Source organism: Toxotes jaculatrix, chromosome 9 (genome assembly GCF_017976425.1).
Source record: "Toxotes jaculatrix isolate fToxJac2 chromosome 9, fToxJac2.pri, whole genome shotgun sequence".
NCBI lineage: Eukaryota > Metazoa > Chordata > Actinopteri > Toxotidae > Toxotes > Toxotes jaculatrix.
In genome coordinates, this window is record NC_054402.1 from 28,263,096 (window position 1) to 28,289,996 (window position 26,901).

General features: G+C 44.0%; 1 protein-coding gene across 1 annotated transcript in view; it reads left to right on the plus strand.

Annotated features, from left to right (window-relative positions):
• The window catches only part of ulk2 (unc-51 like autophagy activating kinase 2), a 34,262-nt gene extending 8,034 nt beyond the window's left edge, over positions 1 to 26,228 (plus strand). The window contains exons 4-27 of the mRNA XM_041045841.1: positions 5,278 to 5,310; positions 7,285 to 7,321; positions 9,656 to 9,829; positions 10,235 to 10,308; positions 10,491 to 10,592; positions 10,679 to 10,737; positions 10,862 to 10,944; positions 11,101 to 11,151; positions 11,261 to 11,349; positions 12,259 to 12,427; positions 13,540 to 13,597; positions 17,060 to 17,209; positions 18,829 to 18,974; positions 19,087 to 19,167; positions 19,988 to 20,253; positions 20,340 to 20,518; positions 21,034 to 21,143; positions 21,273 to 21,410; positions 21,658 to 21,899; positions 22,007 to 22,185; positions 22,338 to 22,456; positions 22,642 to 22,799; positions 23,009 to 23,144; positions 23,504 to 26,228. Coding sequence (XP_040901775.1) covers positions 5,278 to 5,310; positions 7,285 to 7,321; positions 9,656 to 9,829; positions 10,235 to 10,308; positions 10,491 to 10,592; positions 10,679 to 10,737; positions 10,862 to 10,944; positions 11,101 to 11,151; positions 11,261 to 11,349; positions 12,259 to 12,427; positions 13,540 to 13,597; positions 17,060 to 17,209; positions 18,829 to 18,974; positions 19,087 to 19,167; positions 19,988 to 20,253; positions 20,340 to 20,518; positions 21,034 to 21,143; positions 21,273 to 21,410; positions 21,658 to 21,899; positions 22,007 to 22,185; positions 22,338 to 22,456; positions 22,642 to 22,799; positions 23,009 to 23,144; positions 23,504 to 23,568 — 2,898 coding nt within the window. The 3' untranslated portion in view covers positions 23,569 to 26,228. The remainder of the gene's footprint in view (positions 1 to 5,277; positions 5,311 to 7,284; positions 7,322 to 9,655; positions 9,830 to 10,234; positions 10,309 to 10,490; positions 10,593 to 10,678; positions 10,738 to 10,861; positions 10,945 to 11,100; positions 11,152 to 11,260; positions 11,350 to 12,258; positions 12,428 to 13,539; positions 13,598 to 17,059; positions 17,210 to 18,828; positions 18,975 to 19,086; positions 19,168 to 19,987; positions 20,254 to 20,339; positions 20,519 to 21,033; positions 21,144 to 21,272; positions 21,411 to 21,657; positions 21,900 to 22,006; positions 22,186 to 22,337; positions 22,457 to 22,641; positions 22,800 to 23,008; positions 23,145 to 23,503) is intronic.
• Positions 26,229 to 26,901: the final 673 nt, after the last annotated feature.

Sequence of the window (26,901 nt, forward strand, 5' to 3'; positions counted from 1 at the left end):
TTGCTAGAAAGCGTACCTGCTGAACTGTCCCTTTAATACATAAACATACAGTATTGGCCCATTTTAAAACAACTTTTAAAATTCTTGCACATCATATTATTTTTATCTATGATATTTTAGCTATTATGATATTCATTAAGCTTCGGTTTTCTTTTTTGCCTCAGGTGTGATGCTTTGAATGCTTTCGGAAAAACAATATTTATATCATCAAATATATCCATATCTGGGGACACGTCCTCAGACCATGCAACACCATGCCAGCACCATTGCTGCCGTTTGTTTTGATGCAGTCCCTCAAAGCCCACTTTGTCAGTCGAGTGGCTGTGGTTTGACTTTGTTTCTTCTTTCACTCTGTCTCTCTGCCACCTCTGCCTCTGTTGTCTGTAACATGCACTGAGCTGGTCTAAGCACAGCTTCAGACGCGCAGTCTCCCCGACTCTTTTTCTTACCATCTGGCTTTTTTGTTCCCTCCCCTGCAGTATTGATCTGTCTGTTGGTACCCGGTGTATCGCGGTGTGCATTTCCTCCCTTTGCTGTCTATTTATAGAGTTTGGTGTGTTGCATCCCTTTTTCATTGTTTCCATTCCTTATTTACTTTGTATATTTATCTCACTTTTTTTCCATTTCCTTATTTCCCCACGTTGCCCTTTATCATCACTTCTTTTTGCATCCCCAGACGGCTTCTTCCTAGCCTCATCAGCTGTTGTTGTTGTTGTTGTTGGAACCATGTGCTGTATGACCTGACAGAACGGGAAATGTAACCCGAGCTGTTGGGTGCAACTGTGTAGTCACGTTTAGCCTCTATTTTTGATTAGAAAAAGCAGAGCTCTCTATGTATTACTGTTATTTTAAGACTTTATAGCCTTTTTAAAACTGAAATTTAAACCCTGATTTACCATAAGTCAGCCAGTGTACGAGGCTCAGAAAAGGTGACACTGGTGAGCGGTATTTGACCTTTTGATAAGCATGATGCTGCTGATTCAGTGGTTCGCCTATGGTTTCAGGGCGGAGATCTAAGTGAATCTTAATGCAAGCAAGACCAAATACTTTGAGGACAGTATGGACTCTACATGACTCTAATCCTAACTGTGTCTGGGTCAGAACAGGCCGTTGCATTAAACACATACAGGACAGTTTTAGCCCCACTAGGGGTGAGTCTGTCTCTCAGTTTGTCTTTCCACCTCTTTGGTCCAGACTGAAATTACTGTCCGTAAAATTATGTGCAAACGTTCATGGATCCCACAGGATGAAATCGTTCCTCTGAGGATGTCTTCAAAATGTCTTTCATCTTGTTATTAGAAGTCTTTTTCACAGAGAAATGACCAGTTCAATATCGGATACAAATAGTATATTAAGATAATTAAGTGGCCTCTGCCAGCTTTTGTGAACGAAGTCAACCTCAGCTGCTTGTGTGTGAGTCACCAGCTGCTTCAGTGGGGAAAGAAGTCCCAGCTATAAAGTGACATACAATGACTCTCAGAATAGGTGTGCATGGACAAAAGACTGCAGGGCTGGACGTGGGAAGTATGTGTGTCCCATGACATATTACAGGTCCCTATTCTCGGCACTGTGGTTTGTAGGAGCCCCTCTCGTTCGCTGCGTTTAATGACAGTCTTAAGCACGCAGCTGAGCGGCCCCCGGGTCCTCCTTCATGGAGCCGTTAATGTTAAGCAAGCTGCAGCAGCGTGAGGTAGATGGGTCTAATTATAAGGTGTCCTGTGTGTCAGAGCTTTGCGGCTCGCTCCCTCTCCTCGCTCGCACTCATGCTGCAACTGCACAGCTCCAGCGTTTGGATCCTTATGAACTGGCAGCAGAAATAACAGGAGGTGTGTGTGTTTTGATTTTACATTAAAACATTATTATGCTTTTTAAATTTGATGTGGCCAGAAATGGAAACTCTCCACTGTCAAATGCTGCAAATATGTCCCTTTAAGTCATTATGGATCACCTCCCATGTTCTTTGTGAGGCCATGTGATAATGTAATTGTATGTATATACATTTACTAAAGGTTTTGCATTGAGAGCTGATCTTCATAAACATTGCTCCTGAGGAACATTGTGTTCTCCCACCCCGGTGTGTGTGTGTGTGTGTGTGTGTGTGTGTCCTGATTACACAAGGTATTTAGGCAAGACTGACATGAATAGGGCTGAAAAGCAAAAGGGGGGCAGTACATGTTCCTGTGCTTTCACAGGAGGGGGGGGGGGGGGGGGGGGGGGTTGGAACTCAGTGAATTTTCCTAGAAAACCTGCAGCATGAACCTCCCTGGCCTCCGTCTACATTCCTTTACAGAGCTTTGCTTTCCAGATATTTAACTGGCTGGGACAGAGGAAAACACTGAGGCACTGGCACACACATTTGTTGGAACGTGAACTGAGTGTGTTAACATATTTGATCAGCACATGAACATGAACACACAACAAGCCCAGTACAGCTGTGGGCTTTAGGTTTTTTTATTTTTTTTTTATGACAGATGATAAAGTTGTAGTTTCTGTTGTTGCAGGCACATGCACCTTTAGAGAATGTTCTGTTCCTTTCCACGTGTGACTGCATGGTATTTTTGTGTGTGTGTGTGTGTGTGTGTGTTATGAATGTGGTCGTATCAGCATATCTGTCAAATAACAGACTGTTCACCTGCAAAATAAAAAACATCCTAACCTCTTTACTCAAGATGGAGTCACACTGAAAATCAACAAGTGCTCCTGACCTTTTGTCCTCAGCACATAATGAATGTTTTCCTGCTGCTGTCACTGACACAGTCGTAGATCATAGCGTGCTGCTGTTACGTCAAAGTGCAGACTTGATTCCTGAGTGACACCAGTTTACACAGAATACCCCGGACTCTGTTTGTCGCTTGCGTGACAAAAGCATGTCAGCTCTCCAGAAATACCCAGCCTCCCCCTCCCCATTACACTCACACACAAACACACACACACACAATTTCCTCTGCCTCTCCACCCTCTCTAGTTTGACCATATCCCATCCCCCCCATATTGTTACATAACCTTGCACTCCTGGAGCTGGGAGTGTGACACAATAACTGAACGACTCACCAGACGCACAGGGCTGTTTTGGCTCACATGGACTCTTGGCAGCCCTGAGTATTTTTGCGTTTGTTTTTCTGCCACCTATTTTTTTCAGTGCCTGCATATGTTGTTGTCAGTTTTCACATCACAGGAAGATAAAATCCTCACATCCCTCCTTCCAGCCTGCGAATCTGGTTACTTGTGAAACAGTTTCTAAATGTTACATGAGTGTGACTTACATGAGCTTATGATGACACAGGGCTTATTTTTATCGTAGTTGTTTTGGAATATTTTGTGCTGGAAGGGAACGTTTTGGAGCCCAGCCCTCATCTGGCAGCACGCCACTAGTGTCCAAAGTCCGATGATTTTTATTTCAGATGCGGCCGATGTGTGACCTGTAGAAAACATTTGCTCATGTAAACAGTTCCATGGGTTGTCACTTTCATAACTGGGAGCTGCTACTTCCTCTAAGCCCCTCACAAGCAAAGGCCGTCCTATGTGCCTCTGTCACCACCTGCCTCTTGAAATTCTTCTCGCTCCGTAGCAATTAGGCAACAGACCAAAGTAAGGCAACTGCAGCAGCCACAGACAACATGTGAAAGTGGCAAAACACACAGTGATTAAAATAAATCTTTCTCTGGGCAGCAGCTTTTCTTAGAATTACCCTCCGGTGTTTGTAGATATCATTTCCCTCTGACACTTTTTGTGATTGTGTTAAAATGTTCTTTGGTGTCAGACATTTACAAGCATTTGTTTCCATGTGTGTGTACACACACGTGTGTGTGTGTGTGTGTTTTGTGGTGGGACAGTGATGTATCACCCTCACTACCCTGGCCTCGTGGCAACACTTACACTCTTCTCCCATCCCCCCTCTCTTTTCCCGTTCCTGATTTTTTTTTTTTTTTTCCTGATCGTAGAATACATCCTCATTATGTAATCCCCACTCCCACCCCCGACCCAACACACACACACACACACACACACACACACACGTTCTCACACAAACATACAGTCTAAATGGATACTGTTGGCCCATCCCCCACCACCACCTGCCCTAGTTGGAAAAACGACTGTAAGGGATTGGAGAAGACTGAGCTACTTACCAACCAAACAAACAAACCCATTAAGCAGGGGGTCACACATCAGTTGACTTGCTAGTGCTAGTGGTCAGATCACGGTCAACTAGTATTTGTTTGTATTTGGAATAGGTTGAACGGAGAGATGAATACTTGATTACTTTTTGTTGTTGTGTTCTGCTAATAAGAACAGAAGTAAATTCCCATCTGGCTTCTGGCTGCTTCATAGTTTCTATTAATACAACGATGCTAGAGTGGTGTTATTTGCAGGGGGCTTGGCCATTTACTAAATTATTGGCTCTGTGAGGGGAAAAATTCATTTGTTGCTTAGTCAGATGCCAAACAGGACCTGTGGCCTCCTTTGTTTTTTTATTCATTTTGCAGCCACTTTTATCCAAAGTGAGTTCCACTAAGAGAGAAAGAAGTATCCAAAGTTAATAAATGCTTGATACTACAATGATCCTTAGGACAAGAGGTGGCGGAGTTTTTAATCTTTTATTGGTCTAGTTTGCCTTACCTTTCTTGATCTTCACAGTGGAAATGCTTTTTGTGCCCAATTCTGCTCATTAGTACCTGGAGCTAACTGTTTAAAAAAAGTTGGGTTGCTTGGAGGTAGGTCATTTGCCGAGAACATGCTAAGATTGGAGCTTGTTCACTGGTGCGCTTCTTGTGCCTGCGTATACGTCTCTTCTATTTAACACTGGATTTGTAAAGATGCTGGACAATACCCGTTGTCACCTCAGGACCAAACATGGATAAGCTACCACTAGCTAGGCACCAGGCTTGTCAAATCATATCAGACATTCTGGTTAAGCTTTAAGGGTTAGAGTTAGGGTTGAAACCCAAGGTTTGTTTGTGTGAACGAATCACATTTGGATCTTTTGTATATTAATTAGGTAGATGACATGTTCTCACCCTGGAACAAACCATAGCTCTCCTCTTGGGGATGATCTCGTCATCACCTTGTTCAGTGTAATTACTTAAACTTAGTTACATTATCTCTGCCTGAAGCACATTTCCTCAAATTCTACAACTATGCTTTATTAACTACAACTGAGCTACCAGTAAGAAAAATACACTTATCCAGTGGCTGTTTTCTCATGGGTGTGTGGTGGAGCTGACAGCTGCTTCAGGGTAAATGGCTTCTGTAACCGATTCTGTGTCTCTTCTGTTCCAGGAAACACCCAACTCTGTTTTCCTAGTGATGGAGGTAAGTATAGAAACGTGACTGGTTGAATATTTTCATGAATCAGAACTTCAGAACTCTATCTACATTATCTCTCTCTCTCTACACACACACACACACACACAGAGCACTGGTTGAAGCCTGGAAACATTCTCTGTTTTCAGGGTTCTCCATTTTGTTAGTACCTCTGGTCCAGACTGTCTTTATGCCTCTTCAGAACAGGCCCTATTGAAAATATTGAAAACATTTTTTTTTTTTAAATGGAAGCAAACATTCGGCTTCAGAGTTTACATTAACATTATCCACTTGCACGAGCAGGCCATATTGACTAGCAGCTATAGCTGTCTTCTCTGTAGGGAAAAGCCAACGACAACCCTTCCACCTGCACGTTGATCATGTTTTGATTGAGAGATGCACAGAGAGGAGGGGTGATTCAATGCTCACAGGTCCACAGTAAAATAAGATTTTACCCATTTGAAAAAGTGAAAAGAAGAGAAATAGAAAATCAAAATGTGACAACGTTGATATTGTGGCTATGCTACCACAAATACATCTACATATGGGAAACTGTACATGTGCCCATTATCACAGAAAGCACTCTAAGCATTCATTACTAATGGTTTACCCCCGATGATGGCTGTCAGTATGTGTTCTACCCCTCTGGACAAGCTTTACTGCTCTCGTCCTCCCTCCCTCCCTCCCTCTCAGTCTTCTCTCTTGTCTTCTCTTCTCTTGTTTTCCTTTCACATCGTGTCCAAATTTCCTCTGTTAGCTTGCTGACAGCCTCACCCTCGGCATCTCCCCCAACTCTCTGCACTCGTTTCGCAACACTCTCAGCTGGCTCTCAGGGTCGAAAACAAATCATGACTGAACCATCCAGTTACTCACTAAAAATACACCCCTCTGTTTTCTAGGAATCATGTTCCCCGAAAGTCTTGTTGCTGAAAATCTTGTTTAGATCTAAGTTTAGACAGCTCTACAGTATACTCCGTGAATAAACCTATGGAATCTTGTAGGCTTGGATCAGCTGCCATAGGGTTACCTTACATTAATTCAGCGGGATTCAAATGTCTGAGACCAGCCTTCCATTCTCTTGAATGGGAAAGTGTTGTGTTTTCAGAGCTGACACAAGATAAATTGCTTTTTGTGATTATATTTCATTTCCTTAACATTCAGCTGTCAGATGTTTTAAAGAACTGTGCGAGGGGTTGTGCCCTCACTCCACTTGCGTGAACCTTAGTCCCATTAAATCGATGCTGTGGCCTCATGTTTTGCTCAGTTTGAAGAGATGAGTGCACTGAGCCGGGTGGAATCCCAATGACAACAGTACAGTGCCCTTTCAAGACTCAGCTGGTGAAGACAATGTGTTAAGAAAAGGACGATGTTTGTCTTGGAACCTTTAGTGCAGCATTGTGCCAGCATGCAGTAGCAGACATGGTTTGAACTAGGCTCAGAGATCTCAGATAAACTGTAAGCGCTCCAAACAGTGAAGGCGATGTGACAGCTAGCTAACTGCATACCTCTCTGTGGCCTGACACTGTCTTCAAATTCTGTTACCGTGTTAAGTGTGAAGCTGTGCAAAGCCAGAGCTGAATTTTTCATACAAATAATTGAAGTCAGCCAGTGCCTTAATACACAGCTGCATCTCAGTTCAGAAACTTTGAGAATCTAGTTTCTTTAGTCTTCAGTCTCACTTGTCTGTGATGGTCCACTCACTGCACCACCCTCGTCCGTCTGTTCTTGCTGTGCCCTCTTCTCTTGAGAACCTAACCACACTCGGGTCGAGGTTGTCAGCACAGATAAAGCTACAGCCATTCAGCAGATGAATTGATGAGCCTGCTTTTATCTGGGCGAGGATTTTAGCAAACACGCGTGCACACAGACACACTCTAAACACACACACACACACCCATTATACCTAAATGTTCTTCTCAGCTTGAAATTGTTGAACCTGAATTTCTTTCTGATTGGTGATTGTTTGTATCTCCCCACACGCAGTACTGTAATGGAGGTGATCTTGCTGACTATCTGCAAGGTAAGCATCATAGTAATCTCTTTGACACACACACACAGATTATTATTCATCAAAGTTACTAATGCCGCTGACAAGGAAAAGCCATGTGGCTGCAGCTGTTATGAATGTAGGGTTGGGAATGTGCGTGTATTTGTGTAATGTGTGGGTTTGTGTGTATGAGTGAGTGTTTGTATGTCTCCGTGTTTTCTATGTGGGGGATGAGCATGTGTGGGAGCCGCTGCAGCTTCGTACAAAGGGTTCCTTCAATAGTTCAGAGCCAGTCAGCACACTGTTTATCACTGTGGTAGTTTATAACAAAGGTCAGCGTTTCTGGTGGCAGAGTAACAAGTCAGCTGAAGTTGAAATGATACATAATGGACATACGGTGAGCTCCCAAGAGCCTGAGATCACTTTCCCCTTCACTTGAATTATACAGGGAGCCCACTGTATGTTCAGAACCCCCAAACACCAAAAATAAAACTATCCAAAAAAATCCAGACCTCCTCATGGCTTTTGTCAGTGACACTAGAATATATTGGTTTCTTCAAAGGCTGTTTCGTAGCACGCAACACCAGTTTAGGGACAAGATGCCGTGTTATTGATATATTCTGTCACAAACTAAATTATCCTCCTAATTAAACTTTAATGTTTGTGCTTGACAGCGGAAAATTTGAACTCAGGGTTCACTTACTAGATGTTGTCTAGAGCTTTTAGCTACTACCCTTTTCAGCCACATCACATGAATTGGATGAAAGCTCCTGAGGACATTTAGTAAGTGGACCTTCAGTTGAGAATTTGTGTCAAATCTGATATACACCAACTTGCCTTACCTGGGAAGCCGTGTTTGGGCATGAATATCTAACTAATACCAAACTTTGTAGGGTGGAAGATAAGTCCCAAACATTATATAGACACATTTTGAACAAAATCTGCGATGGTTCTGCAGCCACTTTCCTGGATTGTGTCTAATGTGACCCAGAATGACCCAGTAGTAGTAGTGTGAATGTCCTTAGTTCCCAGTGCAGATCCTCCATTAGGATACTAAACTGAAAATCGGGTATGCAGTCTCCTCTCACAGCATTTAAGCTTCAGAATGGTGGACTCGGCATTTTCTCACAGATGTGTCCGAAATGTTATGTTGTTATGATTGATGTGATGAGGCTGAGTTCAACTCCTTTCCCCCCGCTGCTGGAATCTCAGTGATGAGTGGCCAGCATGTCTCTTTGATAACCACAGGTGGTTAAACGCACTGATTGCCCTGCTGGAACTGCTCCCTTATCACTGTACTTTTGCATAATGCACCTGTCCTACATGTCTGTTTACAGAGTGGGTCACCCTCAGACCTATTGTGAAATATAACTGTACTATGCTTTAGAGTTCAGACTGTTACAGTTCTCTGGAGACTCAGCTGGCTCCCCAGCTTGAACTTACCAATCCCTGACACTGTGCACTGTGCACTGTGTTTCACAAGGCTTTGAACCCTGCATAGGTAACAACCATATTTCATTATATAAGAGGAAGGGAATGATTTCTGCTGCTGCTTACACAACTTTTCTGTGTCAGAAGCTGGTCCACTGTGGTGGGCAGAAAGCAGCCAACCCCTCAAATCCTAGATTACTGGTTTGATCTGTGCCTACACTGTAATCACAATGGCTTGATGGAACGAGAGAGAGAGAGAGAGAGAGAGAGAGAGAGAGAGAGAGAGAGAGAGGGAGGAGAGAGAGAGAGAGAGGAGAGAGAGAGAGAGAGAGAGAGAGAGAGAGAGAGAGAGGAGAGAGAGAGAGGGAGAGAGAGAGAGAGAGGAAATGAGAACGAGAGAGAGGAATCCTCTTAGTCTCACATCGGATTAGACTTATTACACTACCACCAGGGAATAGGACCTTCAACGCCTCAATTTACACTATTTACTTCAGGATTATTACTATAATATGCTAATTATTAGCTTTAATCAAGAGAGGCTGATAAGCACTTTTTGTGGAGCTGCAGTTACTTTTTTTCTTTCTAGCGTGGAAAATGTTTTCGAATAAAGGAGCAGCTGCCAAGGCAAGTTTTTATTGTACTTAAATCTTGCCTCTTGTGAGTGTAGACTAAGGAAACCAGTCATGTGCTTCATTAGGCATCTGCAAGCATCTGCATCAGATCAGTGAGCAAGCATTAAAGCAGTTACTAAAGATTGGGGAATACAGACAAGAGGGTGCATCTTAATGAGCAGTTTTGCTCAGTGAAGCAGATCTGTTATCCCTGGGAAAAGTCCTTTAAGAGTTCGACTGTTATTGCCTCAATGCATATTGACCAACAATATAAATTATTATCTCAATCCTGAGTAATTGTCATTTTTAATCTTCTCATCTTTAGCTAAGGGGACCCTGAGAGAGGAAACACTGAGGGTTTTCCTTCAGCAGATCGCTGCCGCCATGCGCATCCTCAACAGCAAAGGAATCATCCATCGTGATCTGAAGCCCCAGAACATCCTGCTCTCCTATGTGGGCCGCAAGAAGTCCACCATCAGTGGCATTCGCATCAAAATAGGTAATACGGTCAGACAGACACAAGTCCTTTACTGGAATCATTGGACAGTGACTTCCTGTAAGTGCTACAGGTTATGACTAATGTAAAGTCAGCTCATTCTTTTTTTGCCATAGTCACCTTAGATGTATAACTCGTATATTTGAATATGCTTATGAGTCTAGTGTCTTAGCTACTAAGCGAAAAAAAAAACGTGTTATCTTGGCAGCTGAAGTCTTATAATTAATATATTTCTGACAACAATGATGGCTGTTCTGTCACTTAGCTCTGTTTTAGTGTAAGGCTATTGTGCACATGTTAGTGTTCCCTGTGTTTGTGTGTCCCAGCCCAGTCCAACAATAGTGGTTTGTGTTACTGGTAATAATAACACGTGTACTGACTGGTTTATTTTGTGCTTCTGTCCTGCAGCTGACTTTGGCTTTGCACGGTACCTCCAGAGCAACATGATGGCTGCCACGCTATGTGGGTCACCCATGTACATGGTCAGTGTGTTTTACTGTATATGTGTGTATGTGTGTGTGTGTGTGTGTGTGAGAGAGAGAGAAAGAGAGTGCAGAAATGCAGCTGAGGTCAGTCATTTTTAAATTAGCTGTCAGCTTTCTCAGCAGTATGTTGCATAACTCCAAATACTGGGGCTTTCAACTTGTGACCTTTCCGCCCTCAGGCCCCAGAGGTCATCATGTCCCAGAACTACGACGCCAAGGCCGACCTGTGGAGCATAGGAACAGTCATATACCAGTGTCTGGTCGGCAAGCCACCGTTCCAGGTTAGCCCTATGTGCAACAAACCGGTGATAAATGTGTTTGCAGATAAGCGTGTCTGTGCATCTAATTCCAATTATGACCTTTGCAGGCCAATAGTCCCCAAGACCTGAGGATGTTCTATGAGAAGAACAAGAATCTACAACCTATGTAAGTGGTATGAGTCTAGTGTCTACAGTGTGACAAGCAGTGAACTTCTAAGAGCGTTTGTTTCGTGCAGTCTGTAGGCCTCTTCAGAGAAACAAGATATTAACAACATGCTCTTGTTTCCCAGCATCCCGAGGGAGACTTCCCCACAGCTTAGTGACCTTTTACTCGGGCTACTGCAGAGGAATCAGAAAGAAAGGATGGACTTTGGTGAGTGCTGATATGATAGTGACGTCTCTAAACATTACATGGTAAATGTGTTGTTCACTTTCAGATGTGTCTTGATGTTTGTTTAAAAAAAAAAAAAAAAAAAAAAAAAATAGCCATTCCTGATCTGTGCTGTCCCTCTAACCTCTCACCCTGCAGACACATTTTTCAGCCATCCTTTCCTGGAACCGTCATCCACCATTAAAAAATGTAAGCAACAAAGGTCACGTTCCTAAGCAGCATAAAGATACCGCGCTACATTTTCTATTTTAACCGACTCGAAAACACGATTAACTGCATATATATATATTCTCCTCAGCGTGTCCGGTGCCAGTCCCCAGCGCCTCCAACACAGTGACAGATTGTTCCTGTGGCAGCTCTCCATGCATCCGATACAACTCTCCTCCTGTGAGTTTGATATTACTTTAGAAAGTCCTCATTCAGAGGGAATTACACTTTCACTGTAACAAAGGTAATAAAATATTAACCGTGCCTCCCTGGTGTTGTGCTCCCGTTGTTCCAGCTTGCTGCAGATAGCACTGAAAAGCCAAACATGGGAATCCAAAAAAAGGAGAAAATAACTTTTCAGGCTGAATGACAGAGAATCAAACCCTTCTAAAAGTCACTTTTACAAGCAAGTTTACTTATGATCTGTAGCTCTGGATGTGTTCCCTGCAGGCTCAGCTGCCACTGCTACCTCTATGACCAGTGCCAGTAGAAGTGCCGCCGCTGCTTAGTCCCCTTCTTAGTTATAACAATCTCTTTGCTCAGTGGGCACATCCAACCTCACAGCAGTGGGAGTGCAGGGCGAGTCGTTTTCTCAGGGATGTCAGTGCTCTCTGTAACCATGTGATTACATTAGTTTGACAGTCAGCACTGCCTTGCCTGGAAGTCTTATAATCGCATCATTGAGGAGCCAGACTACAACTTCATCTCCTTTTCTCTCTTCCCTCTCTCCTCTGTCTCAGTTCAGCTCGGTTCAGTGTGCTTTATTGGCATAAATGTCAGGTGATCAATATGGCCACAATGTTAGGGATGATACAGTTCAATAATGACATGAGGAAAAAAAAATACAATTCATGAAGTAAAATAAAATGCACAAATAGATGAAAAGAACAAGAACATGAACATATAGAACACGTGTGCGTGTTCTATATGTATACTAGGCTATATCAAGATAATTGTCACATTCAGTGATGTTGTCTGTCTCTCTCTCTCTCTCTCTCTCTCTCTCTCTCTCTCTCTCTCTCTCTCTCTCTCTCTCTCTCTCTCTCTCTCTCTCTCTCTCTCTCTCTCTCTGTCTCTCTGTGGAAACAGTCTCTCCCTGACATGCAGACTCTGGCAGAAGATGGTCTGTCATCCCCTCCGCTCGGCCCGCCCAACTTCCTGCAGCTGTCCAAAGAGTCTGCGGGGAGCACCAGCAGTAAGAACTCGTCCTGTGACACCGATGACTTTGTCCTGGTGCCTCACATCTCTACTGACAGCTGTAAGTGCTATCACACACACACACGCTGTACATGCACACACCTACAGCTGTATTCCCCACTCAGTAAAAGTAAAACTCTTCAGTCCTGTCAGTCTAAAAATCTTACGCAGTAAATCCCACAGTGTGAAATGTTTACAACAAGGGAGCCTGTATCTTGGCTCAGTTATGTTCATCAGTTGAGAGCTTCTGTGTGTTTCTTGTTGTCAGCCTGTACACTGAATTTATAGACTGAATGCCAGGACTGTCTGGAAGCGATTATGCAATCCTGTAGATGAAGAACATAAAGCAAGTACCCTACAGAGAACTGTGGTTCTTTTCACTGAGATTCATTCCTCCATAAAGCCATACAGGCTTGACTTGGTTCTTTGAGAGTAGACGGGGGGCAGTTGATAACAAAAACATAATATATATATATATATATATGTATATGTATATATATATATATATGTATATATAACCATGGGTCAGCGCATGAGTTTTGTTTGTTCACATACTTCACAGTGCATACAGTATGAATTACATGTGAGTTCTGGAGCCAGAAATAAACACATTCATCTGCATGTCTAACCCACAGACATGAACTAACATCTGTTCTGTACAAGCACACAGATGTGTTGAAACTCTGCTGATTAATAGGCATACTGTATCTACAATACACACTACAGCTCACATGCTCACACACACACACACACACACACACACACACACACACACACACACACACACACACACACAGCACAGCACATGTCACCAAATCCACAGCCAGTAAATTAGACAGCTGCTAAGCATTTCAAGTTGTAATTGTAGACAGCAGTTCCCAAACAGTAGGCACGAACACTTATCCCCTCGACTGGTAAAGTGAATCCTCGTGCTCTGCACCTGCTGCAACACAACACACACACACACAAGCAGACACACACACACACTCATTCACTCACTCACCCACCTGCTAGTCCTCCACTCAAACAATGAACAAAGTTCACAGCCTTGGAAGTGTTGTGAAGTGTCACCTGGCATTTGAAGTGGCGTTTAATCAGCTAATAACAGCTGATTTATACATCAGAAAAGCCTGCTGCACCTTCATTGTTCTTGTCTTTTCTTTAACTCCTCAGATGACCAACCAATGGGAGCAGGTCGTCGACCATCCAGCGAGTTCCTAATGTGTGGAGGGTGAGTCCAGTGCTGTTGCCTAGATCTTTAGAAGAAACTCATCTCACAAAGACCAAAACTATAAAAACTACACGTAGCTTTATGTGCCAGACGATTACACGTCCAGGAGCAGTGACTCCCTGAAAGTCTTGTTGTCGCCTTTCAGCTTCAGCTTCAGGACGTGACTGCATCCTGCTAAAAGAACTGTCCATAACTCACCGCGAGCATGTTGGCTCATAACTTTTTCTCCTTGTTTTCAGTCTTTTCAGAGAGCTAAGCCAAGTTTAGTCATCAAAATGTCAAACTAGCCCAAACATTGTTAATCAACTAAATGAGTAAAGAAAAAGCACAAAGGAAAAAAAAGAATTGGTGGTTTAACATTCATATTTCATTGTTTGTTATTTACGTACGGTAGCTGTGGTTGTGAGATTTATTTAAAAGCCAGTACTCCGGCCATATCTACAGGCACTCATTTGTCTGGTTTCTTTTTTGTCGTTGTTTATTTGCTGTCACCAGTATGTACCAGGAGGTTTCCTTACAGCTCAGCTTAATGTCCCTCAAGAGTTCATGCTTTGTTTTCCCTGCTCTTGTGCTGCCAACTCTACAGCTGCTTAACTTTTACCAGCTGTGATGAAGAAAAAAAATGATGATTGTTTATTTAAATCCTAATATGGTCATGTATTAAAATTACAAAGGGCATGTGAAGGGTCTGTACAGCCTCTGTGCTTTGACACTGCAGCAGATGCTGTATTATTTTTGAAATTCAGCCTCACTTATCGGACACAGGAGTTGGAGTAAAAAAAAAAAAAAAAAAAATAGCCTGGCTGTGTAATGGAAGTGCGACATGCTGCTGTGAGTCAGATTCCATTTCACACACAGCCTTGACTTCACGTGTGTATGTGTGTGAGGGTCATATCATCTATTCTTCATGTGTTTTTCTATGTCATATGACGCCTCCATTGTTTCTCTCTCTGAAGCACCAGAAAAACAGCCTCATCTCTGCTTTACCACCGGATATCATCCGCACTGTCCATTTGTCACAAGTCAATTCTTGTGAGCGCCCACAAATCTGCATGATCAGTGCGTTATGAATCAGACTTTGAGCCAAACAACAAGGTGGTGCTGTGCTAAATAAAGCACCTGACCCACCGAGGGCTGTGGGATAAGAATAGCCTCACACACTTGCCAAAACTCATGTGCAATAACAAACTGTGACTGTTATTGTGGTGCCTCAGCTGAGTTTTCAGAGATACTGCAGCCACACAGCAGTTACTGTCCTCTTTCTCATCTGATTTAAATCCAGTTAGCAGAGTTTACCACTAATGCTGGCCATACTGACTACACCATGGGACCTCATGTTCCGTGTTGTCCCCATTTATAGCTTCTGTACTTTCACTAGCTATACTACTAGTTTTAAATGCAGCTTCAGGTAAAATTGTAAAAATAGTTAAACACATATAATTTGCTGTCTGACTCTTAGAAATTCTGCCTGTCTCGCTCCTTTGTTTACACCTTTCTCTTTCCTTTGTTTGGGACATTTTTCTTCTACTCTGCCAACAAGTCTTATGAAAAGACTAAAAACATTCTGAACCTCCCTACCCTGTCTGTGACACTCAGCCACAGCCCCATTGGCACCTGCTCAGGATGCAACTTTCCAGTGTTTGTCACAAAGACAAAGTTCCTCAGTAATTTCCTAAAACAGCCGCACGCTCTAGTTTTACTCACACAGGGCAAAATATTGCATTTGTTAGGAACTATTTTCAGCAGCGGAATATGAAATCTGTGCAATGTTTGACAGCTTTGTTTCAAAGTTGAGGTTTACATACCCAATGTAAGGGTGAAATTTAAGTGTTAAATACTTGCAAAACTCCAGCCGCTGTCTGTCACCCTTTGTCTTCCCTCCCCTCTTGCTTTGTTCGTAATCTGCAGCCAGACACCGTTTTACATTTCTTATATATCTCCCTGCTTTCCTGTTTTGAGTGTGTACACAGCCCCAAGCAAAACTGTTCTCCCTTCTCTCTGTTCCCTCTTTTGTTGGACTTTTTTTTTTTTTTTTGTCTTTTTGGTTGTTTTGCCTGTCTCATCTTCCTCTAACTACCCGCTCATGCTGCTGGCTTCACGCCATCCTCTTAATGGCTTTCTCCAACTATCTGCTGCTTACATAAATGAGTTAACCATTGACATGGGGGAGGAACCAATTTTTTTTTTCTTAATTACAGGAGTTGTCCCTCGCGCTTCACGAGCCACGCTGTGGAAGAGCTGCTAAATCACAACCTTGTTTATCCTCTTGCACTCAAAATGCGTGTCCAAAATTGATTGAGGTCAAAGGTGAAGATAGAGGGATGAAGAGAGAAGAGCTGGGGTGTCTGCAGGGAGATTATCATTGTTAAGAAAAGCCAGAGATTAGAAAAAGGGATAGAGGGAGGCGGCACGCAAATGGAGGAGCGTGGATGAGGCGAAACAAAAGTGAAAAATGATTATATGCTAAAATTGTTTGTTCCCATCCCCCTCTCCTTGGCTGCTTGGTCGGTAGAGAGGCAACTGACTTCATTCACTTCTGATCCAGTCTCTCTCCTCTTTTGAAAAGCAGCTGTTCACTGACCTACAAATTCTTTTTCTAACGAGAGACCAGCATTCCTGTCCATATAAAGCTCTGGCTGGGATCACTAAATCGCTGCCTGCTTGAGAACAATAGCCTTCATCACGGCTGACTGTATCGGATGTCTTCTCGATCAATGTGTGGATATGGGGGAAGGTTTATATCACAGAACTGCAGAAGTCCCACCGAGCAACTGCTCTCTGGTTCTTTGTCTAGACTTGTGTATGCCTCACGTGTCCTCCTCCTGTTTCCCATGTAGACCCTCCCAGGCTTCACATCATTACATAACACTGGTTTTCCAACTGGTGCGGCTCTCTCTAACGGCCACTTCCTCCACTTTTTTTTTTTTTTTTGCATTCTATAAGTAAAGAAAGGCCCTCTGTGGGTGACTCGGTCATGACTTTGTGTTCGAGAACATTCTGTCTCCTCTGGAATAACAAAAGAATGCAAATGAGCTGTGCTTCTTTGCACTTCCCGTCCTGTGTCTGCGCTGCAGACAACCAGCCCTGCACGTGCCATTGGCTGAAACCTGCTTCTGGCCCTGCCCCCCCAGCAGGCTGAGCTTGAAGCTGATTGGTCCTGCCTTTGTGTTTACATGGAAGTCCAGCCCTCCCACCCTTTTTTTTTTTTTTTTTTTTCACCCACTGACTCCTCTCGTGTTATGCCAGGCTTAGCTTAGTTCCTTAACCTGCCTCCACACCGAAGTAAACAAAGAACGCAGGGCTGCAGAAACGAGTTAGAAGAAGTTTACATGTAGAATCGTTTGCTTTGGATATTTAAATCATTATGGCAGCCCTGAAGATGTCCTGCAGATATGGACGCAGCATCAGCAGCCTCAAGTGGACCGGCTAATTTCACTCCTCTCCTCGTTTGTCCCCCTCCAGGCAGCCGCAGCCCACCACGGGACAGACCCCCATGGTTTCCCCACGGGCCGAGACCACCCCCATCCCCGTTCCCACCCAGGTCCGCAACTACCAGCGCATCAAGCAAAACCTCTCCAGCAGCCCGACGACCACGCTCTACAGCTCCCCCAGGTAAAGAGTGAAAGAAGTCCTGTCTTAACTCTGTGTGATTCACCTCATAGTGATCAGTAGTGAGCACCTGTTTGTCAGTGTCAGCTTGTGACTAATGTTTAACTCAGCGATCGGGAGAGAATTTTCGAAAACCCAGGGTGCTATTTCATCAGCCATAAAGTTTGACTAAAATTTCATCAGCTTGAGTTTGTGCCCTCCCGACCATGTTGCTGGGAGGGTTTGTCCGCGGTTTTATGTGAAGACAAAGCAGGCGGCAGGGTAGACGAAGACAGAAGGGTGGCAACTTGTTTTACAGGAAGATTAGATCTGTTCTTCCTTATTTATGTTCTGTTGTCTGAAAAGGAGAACACAAGAAGTAATGCCGACTTTAATCAGCCGTACTGTGTGGGTAATGTGTTTGTTATTCAGACGTTTTATTGTGCTGACTTCTGTATGGGCCTGTGTTGCCTCTGCTGGTTTGCTTGCTTTGTAATTTGCAATTAAATTCCCCCTGTTGTTATTGTAGCTCTGAAGATTAGGATTAGTTTAACGTGTTTGGAGTAGCAACTTGTTCAGTTGACCTCTGTCTCTCTCTCTCTCGCAGCCATGGGAGTTAGATCCTGGATGATGGGCACTGGCTCTCTTGATATTACCTAACACTTGGAGTTTACAGAGATTGTGAAGAAGATTTGGTCTTTGTGCGCCTGCAACATCCAGTTACTAAATTGAATCAACCCAGCACAGTTTGCCTGCCACGTATAAGTGATGGGAGATGTTTCTTTATAATTTGTGATCAAGAAAATCAGATTTGAACTGTGAATTGTTTCAGATGCACAACTTCTGTCAAGCTAATGCACAAATCTACACAGTGACAGACTCCACGGAGGAGGGGTTTCACTGTATATTTAATGTCAATGGAACATTTGTATTTTTAAGGGACAACTCAAAGGTGTCTATGGGTTTTTAATGAGGGAGGAAATTCATTCATCAAGTTTGTTAGACCTTGAGGATAAACTGTGTTTTGGTGAAAAACACTGAATGTAAGCACAGCTTTTTGTGTGTGGAAAACACAGAGTACCTTTAATGAAATCCATGTCCTCTGCAGCTATAACCAGGGCCTTTTATTTCACTTTTCCTCAGACCTCAGTTGATAGTAGTAGTAGTAGTGTACCTCAGTAATTACACGAGACCCCTACAAAGTACCGCTCCTTTGCAACTCCCTGCAAATATTTTTATGCAGTCGATCTGAGAGGGGCAAATGAGCAATTTGCACAGCAAATGCTCCCACACACTGTTCGTTTCTTTGTGACTCAGATGTGTGTTGAAGGTCTGTACGGTGTTTGCAGCCGTAATGGATTGTGTCAGCATGCAAAGAAGTATTTATTAACTGGCAAAACTGTCTGAAACGAACCACAGAGAGCAGAAACAAGACACTTGGGCTAATCTTGCTGAATAACTGAGGTCTCGCTAAAGATAAGACTTTTTATTTAATTGTTTTTTTTTTTTTTTTTACTTAACTCTTTAAAGTAGTGTTGAATAAGACAGAGCATTTTTTCTCCAGGCTCTGAAAATGGAGAATCTCAAACTTTTACTTGCGCTTTATATTTTTGTTTTTAATAATATGTGTTTATGTTTTCCAGGTCTGGCACAGTGAGGCGCTCCAACACTAGCCCTATGGGCTTTCCCAAAGTGGGCTCAGGGTCCCCCAGCTCTGCAGATGTCCCTCAGACAGTGGGCCGACGCCTCTCTACGGGCAGTTCCCGGCCCTATTCCCCGTCACCGCTGGGTAAGAACATGTCCAGACATGTCTCCGAACACATCAGTCTTTTAATAACACTTTCCAGACATGAGTCGGACATGTCCCGAAGCTCGCAATTAAAGTAACTTGTGTTTTGCAGTGGGCACCATCCCCGAGCAGCTGGGTCACTGCTGCTGTCACCTGCAGAGCCACGAGCCTCGCAGCCGGAGCTCCTCAGGAGGTCAGTTCACAGGCACAACTTGAGCTGCCTCTCTCACACACACACACACACACACCATTCCCCAATAAAAAACCTGTATGAAAATGCTAATTCGCATTAGCATTGAAGTTCAATTAAATGAAACAATATTAGCATGAAGTGAGGTAAGGAGTCAATGTTTTGACTCAGTTATTGACAAAGTGCATGAGTCACCATGAGTCAAGGTTCTTTTAATAGCGTCTGACGCCGCTGTGACATTAACACTGCAGACGTCTTACAACTTCTACATTGTTTGTGTGAAGACGTTTGCTGTCATGGTGTGACCTTTTTTGTTTTTTTTTTTAAAGAGGGAAGCCACAGTGGCACTGTCTGAAATGACGCCTCAGCCAGACAGACAGCAGAGCTTTGTCCTCCCCCCGTTTGGAAAGTCACACAGCCAATCAGATTTTATGGCCGACGCAGTCTCTGGACAGTTTCGGGGGCTATTTTTCTTTTGTAGAAAGTGTGAGGTGAATCAAAAGCTCGTGAAAGTGTGACCATCGCTCATGTGACCTTTGCTTCGCTCCTGGGCTGAGCAAGAAATTTAGAGCTAAAGACTGGATACAGCTGAGAGACAAATGAGACATGTAGTCACGTCTCCTCTGACCACAGAGAAAGACATACAGAGGTGCACTCTCCATGATCAACCTATTAATTAATTCTCAGGCAGCTACTTGAATAAGTTCTTGTTTGACATATTTGTTACAAACTGTAGAATCAGCACTGTATGGGTTGTTTATGGGAGCTGCTTACTTGAACTGAATTCGAGTCTCAGAGTGAGAGTGCTCTCTCTGCCTTCCAGGTTCCCCCGTCCCGTCCTCTCAGCTCCTGGGGGCTCGGCTCCAGAGCGCCCCCACCCTGACTGAGGTCTACCAGACCAGACAGAAGCTCCACAAGCAGCTGTCAGACCCTGTCCAGCCTTCCTCCTCGTCCTGCAGCCACTCCCCTCAGCTCGGCCGACCGGCCAACCTGGGCTCCTCCCCCACCAAGTTGCTTGGCTCCTCCCCCCGCACATCTGACTGGCTGCAGAAGTCCCCGCTGCCCACCATCATTGGTTCCCCTACCAAGGTGAGGTGGAATTACTGAGACGGTCAAAACCAAATCAAGTTCAACATGAGTTATTAAAGTTTCCCCTGTTTTTTCCCCCCCTTCAGATCATTTCAGCGCCGTTTAAAATCCCCAAAACACAGGCGTCCTGTAACTTAATGGCTTTGGCAGACAGCCCTGTGCCCACCAAGACTTCAGCAGATGTCCGGGACATCTGTGCCCACCACTGCAGCCCGTACCACACCGGACGGCCAGCTGCCCCTGAGGCCAGTCGGACCTTTGGCAGGTAGAACTCACTGAAGGAAACCCATCCTTATTCTCTTTTTACTTCACTGTGTTTCTTTAGCACCCTCCTCAGCATCTGCCTCAACTAACCTGATATTCAGGATTGTTTTCATATTTATTGTACAACTCATCAGTAGTACACTTGTGCTATGGCAGTCTTTAACCTGAATTGAATCTGATTTGACACTTTGGATTGGACATTGTCTTACCGGGTTTAAATGAATTTAGCTTTGGATCCATTTTGATGCAAAATAAATTCCAGGGTCCAACATTAAACACTCGTTACATTTTCTTTGCACAAAAAAGTAAAGAAATGTGTAGAAAGTAAATGAGTTCTGGAAAATAACTGGAGATTTCGACATTGAAAGAATGACGTAATTCAGAAAGTGAAATGAGAGTAACACAGAGTCCCTCTGTGTTACTTTGACCCCCCACCCCACGTCCTTCCTCTCTAACGTGACGTCAGTGTGTCTGCTGTTTGACATTGTGCTGACGTTACCTCTGGTTTCCCTGCAGGTCTGTTAGTACAGGTCGTTTGTCTGAGCAGCCAATCAGAATCACTCTGGGTGGACAGGCCTATCAGGGGAGCACGGACAGCCTGAACACAGAGCGACCCATGGACACAGGTATGAGCACACCGCTGCACATACTCTGGACAGTGTTTACCACAGGTTGCCTTCGTTCAGTCATTTAGTTACTATTTGGAATGACTCCTCCAGAACACGTCATAACAGGAACACTTTGTATTCCCAAAGCCCCTGCAGGTCCCAGTGGGCTGGCTCCGGGTGGATCAGCGAGTCCCCGTACAGTTCTCTTCACTGTGGGTTCACCACCCAACAGCAGCACTCCTCCTACGTGCAGCCATCTGTGCACCCGACCACGCACCACCTCCGGTGAGGACCCTTCACCTGAACACAGCCAGCATGCAGGCAAATTAGCTACTAACAGCTAGAAGCAGGAAAACTGAGGGGTTACCTCAAAGAGGGCAGTTGTCAGTGGTATTTATATCATGGTTTGTTTATGCTCTTACTGTCTTGAGTCAGTGTTGGCAAACACTGACAGATAGCGCTGTGGGAATGCATTAGAAATGTGATAACACAACTTCTATCTGCCTCTTCTCTCTTCCTTCCGTTTCCTCAGTGGGCTCCAACAGTTCAGCCGGTTCCCTGTGTTCCACCAGCGGTCGGATCTGTGTCGGATCCCCGCCCGGTATGGCCATGGGCTCTTCTCCTCCAGGAGGTTTTGGGGGTGGACAGGTTGTCCCCGGGGCAGAGGGGGCACCCAGCAGCCTGCGCTATGTCCCCTATGGGACCTCCCCTCCAAGCTTGGAAGGATTCATCACCTTCGAAGCCCCCGAGCTGCCCGAGGAGACCCTCATGGAGGTGAGAGAAGGGGTCCAGTATAAATATGTGGCCTTCATCTCTGCCATCACTTAGACATGATCAGTTGGACAGTTTTGTGAATTCTTCTCATTTTCTTTCTGGTGCAGCGTGAGCATACAGACACACTGATGCACCTGCGGATGATGCTTTCCTTCACCGACTGCGTCCTGGAGATGGCGGCGGTTCGAGCCGGAGGGACGGAGCTCGGCGTGTCAGCGGCCTCCCTCTACCCTCCCCAGGACAGTGTGGTCGTCGACCAGATCAGCCAGCTCAGCAAAGAGTGGGGGTAAGGACTGAGCAGACTCCAGTCTGACTTTAATAATCTCACATCATTAATAATATCACGCAGTCTCCACAGGCCTGTTGTTCAGTGGTGTTGCTGCAGTGCTGGACATTTTCCTTACTTCTTCGACACTGTGCTTGTGCTGCCCTCTACAGGCAGGTGGAGCAGTTGGTGCTCTACATGAAGGCAGCCCAGCTCCTGGCTTCCTCCCTCCATCTGGCCAAGGCTCAGATTAAATCAGCCAAACTCAATCCTTCCACTGCTGTCAAACAGGGTGAGGACCAGTTCATTCATCTGGAAACTGGGTGAAAGGTGCTCTTCACCCAGGTCGTATTTATGTCTGTTTCCTTAAGATTTCCTGCCTGTGTACTTAAAAGGGAGACAAATATAGTGCGTAACCTTTAAGGACATGTATACTTGTGTGGGGAAATACTAAACCCTCTCCCCTTCTTCTCTCAGTGGTGAAGAATCTGAATGAGCGCTACAAAAGCTGCATCGCCCTCTGCCGGCAGCTGACTGACAAACTCAACCACTTCTTCTCTGATAAGCAGCGTTTTGTGGATGAGATCAATAGCGTCACTGCAGAGAAGCTCATCTACAATCATGCTGTGGAGATGGTGGGTCTCAGACACACACACACACACACACACACACACACACACAAAATACTTCCAGGTTTAAAGAGACAAAAGGATTTTTTTTTTCACACTGGTATTGATTCTTACCATTTCCACCAGTTTTATTTATTTATTTATTTATTTTCAAACGTCACATTCAGTAAATTTCAGCTGTGCTAATTAACCTAACGTGATATCGTGTGTGTCAGGTTCAGTCAGCAGCTCTGGATGAGATGTTCAAGCAGACAGAAGACATAGCCTACCGCTACAGCAAAGCTGCCATGCTGCTGGATGGCCTGTCCAAGATCCTACAGGACCCCACCGACATTGAGAATGTGGTCAAATGTGAGTAAGAACTAGACTCACATCTCGCACATCGAGGCCTCACACAGGAACCGTGAGCAGATTTAAGGGAACTTGCATTGCAGGCACCCGTTTTCTCTTATCTAGCATTTTCTCTGAGTAAAAACCACAGTGTACAAGTAGTAATACTTTATGATGCTTTAGGTCCTGTGGCAGCACCACTGCTTATGATCAAAGCTCATGAACGCACACCTCGTCACACACACACACACACACACCAGACGAGCATGTTACAGTAACTCAGTGCAGTTAGGAGAGTTTGTATAATAACTGTATTTTGCTTTCGTTCGCTTTAACGACCTCAATTAAATAAATCTCGTTTTATGCATTTTCCCCCGCAGACAAGGCCAGCGTGGACCGCAGGATCTCAGCCCTCTGCTACTGTACGGTCACCCTCTATGAGTAGCAGACCTCACATGAATGCACACACACACATACTCACACACAGGGACCACGTCCTCAGACTTACGGACTGCCACCGTCAAAGAGCCGCTGTCCCCCTCCTGTAGCAGTTAAAGCACTTTTCATTCGATAGGTTTCATCTGTATTTATCATCAGTTATTTTTTTATGGGCTGCATCGCAGACTGAACTGAACGAGAGACTCGATGCACAAAATTTACAACCAAAGACGACCGTGGATCCAGAAACAACAAGGCTGAAACCGGATGTCGACATAATTCATGCACTTTCACGTGCATTTCTTTTTTGTATGCTATGATGGTAAAAAAAAAAAAACAACAACTATCTGATCAACATATATATAAATATATATATAGAAAAACTAATGTCCATCATTTAGGATATTTTTTTTTCCTGGAAGAAAAAGAGGATGGACAGGACTATGAGAATATGTTGTGAGCCTCAAGAGACTCAAGCTCCACGTGAAGAAGTTCATCTTTTAAAATCCTGCTTACTATGTGATATCAGTGGTAATTTACTGTTTAAGTTGTTGTTATTCTTATTTATTGGTTCAGAAGAGCATGGATGTTTCTGAGTCTCCTGTCTGTCTTGAAAACCTGAAGTACTGGAGTGGAAGGAAATGCAAGAACTTAGCAAAAGGCTCACGGCCGCTCACTGTAACACACCCGACCCACGGACATTGTACAGAAAACACAAACTCCTGTTACAGAAAGCTCGACAGCCGCGAGAGCAAAGGAACCTGTAGATTTGTAACTTCTTTGTTTTGTTTTTTTTTTTTTTTTTTCTTGTGTCGTTAGCTCAAGCACTTTACGGTGGATTGAGAGGAGGAGGAGGAGACGCGTATCTGTACAAGTTCAGAAGGTAGAAATGTGAAGGCGAGGGCCGAGGGTTTTCCAATCGAATCACTCCTGCTCTGTGTTCAGGATCAGCAAGTCCACCGTGTACATTTCCCATAAGGCAGAGCGGCAAGGGAAACAGACAGGTCGGGGAAACCGAGCTAAAACATACTGACTGCAGCTCAGCATTTTGGGGCAGTGACTCTCAAAGATTGACTAGATACTTGACAGAGCCGCTTAGCTCTGGTTCACTTTAAATACACAGAGTTAAAGGGGCATTCCTCTAATTTTACCCACTGGGATCAGTTTATTGTTTATTGAAATTGTCTCTCGCAGTTTTCTAGCTTCATGGAAGTGTTATAATAAATTGGTGGAATGTCCCTTTTGTTTCACATACAGTCGTTGTGTCTGCCAAGTCGAAAAAATGGGCTACAGTTTGAATGTAGCTGTTCTACGCCTCCCTTTCCTCCACCACGGACAGGATGAGACGTTTTCAGACGTCAAATAAACATCATTTTTAAAAACAGTTGCAGTCGACAATGGGGTTCCTTCCCTTGTTACTCAGTTTTATCGGAATGTGACAGACCCATGGTGACTCGTTGATCGCGTTTCCCGCAGCGAGGATGGGTGAAGGCGGCTCACTCTGCTCACATTGCCACGAAGTCTATAGGTTGAGATGTTCAGGAGAAACCTGGCAGCGTTGCAGTGGTAGCAGGCCCTCTCCCTGTCTCCAGGGCTGTGCTCAGCAGCCGGTCAGGCTGTCCACTTGAAACCCTGATGGAGTGAATTGTGAAACTGAATGGTCACATTACTTGACAAGTTACCTGTACCACATGTTTCATTTTACTAAAAATACTACAGCTTTTTATGTTTTGTCAGTATCTGTAGCTAATTTTTTTTTAACAGAACTTGATGTGTGCAAACTTGTATATATTTGTATGTGGTTCATGCAATGTTTTTTCTCCTTTTCTTTTGGTTTGTTTTTTGGAGGGGAGTTGAGTGTGTGTGTGTGTGTGAAATCACGGTTTGAGTTCAGGGGTCGTCGATGACGCCATCAGATGACGCCCTGCCTGTCAGTCAACGAGCACAAATCTTTATATGTACATAGATGACTTTGATACGTTTTATTCACGTCTGCCAAGGGTTTGATAAGGAAACCTAATTTGGCACAACAGGGGTGTGCCAAAGAATAAAATAAAACTTGTGGCAGCTCTGTAACTTTACCAGAGAACTCTTTTTACCAGGACTGTTCATTGTTGAAATCACGACACACGTGTTTGTTCAGTGGATCTTGCAAAATGTTCTGAAATAAGTGTGATGTCTTCAAGTTTTCTGCTCATTTCTCAAAATTTTGTGAGACCTGATTTGTCACAATCTGCACTGCCGAGCATCCACTCAGTCCCTCTGCCTCCCCTCACATTGTCTGCTGTCCTCCTAACGGTGTTTGTACTGTATGTATGAGTGTGTATATATATATATATATATATATATACATATATAAATATACACACGTATACTTGCCAGGTGTGCATTAAGGCCAATAGTATACAGTTAATGATGGAAAAGGAGGTGCCTTCTTCTTGTGAAAACGGACGTAGGCCTGCTCCTCTGTACAGGTGTGAATACATTCTTTCTCTGTATAAAAAGGTGTGTAAATGCATTCACAGCCACCCAGTGGACTCTGGGCCTGTCTCTCGGATGTACTGTTCTTTTTTTCTAGACATATCTGGGTTTCGGTTTCCCTTATCCGTATGAAGCCTTTCACTGCACACGCAGTGAATATGGAAAAATAAAGATGATAGAAACCCACCTGAATCTTTGCTCTGTACCATTTTGTCCATGGCCTGTAAGTGAAGACAGACTGTTTCAAATAAAGCATGGGTACCAAGTCTGTATGTGTGTCCCCCCCCCCCCCCTCCCCGTAGAACCTCTAGAGTCTTGAATGTATGTACCCTGTTGTTTCACGCCTCTCCAGCTTGATCTGAATGCATTTTGAAGAACCCCCACCACTTTCCAAGCACCGATTTTTTTCAAAGAGAAATGTTAACTTGTGTCTCTCACCGATGGGTCTTTGTTCTTTATGGAACTCAAATACAGTCTTTGTTATTAAAATGAGGAAAAAATGAAAATGCCTTGCTGTGTTTATTTATTTGTTTTTTTTCTGTCTATTTATAATAGACAATAATAATAAATTAAGTCAAAGTAATGTTCATTAGAGAGATCTTAATTGATGTATTGATGTGGATTTTTCAGGCCAGGCAGTAGACCCAGTCAAGGGCCAGTTGAAGCTGAGTCCAGGTCTGGCTGAGTCCCCACACCTTAATCTTTAACTCTCTTAACTTTTTGTCTTCTTTAAATTTCTAAGTGTTCAAGTCTTCTTCAGAGAAAATGCACAGAGTCAATCAAATACAGGAGATCAGAGAGGCTGAGTCCAGAAAGCTTAATTCTACAAGCACAGAGTCATGAGAAGTCCTGCAGGAAA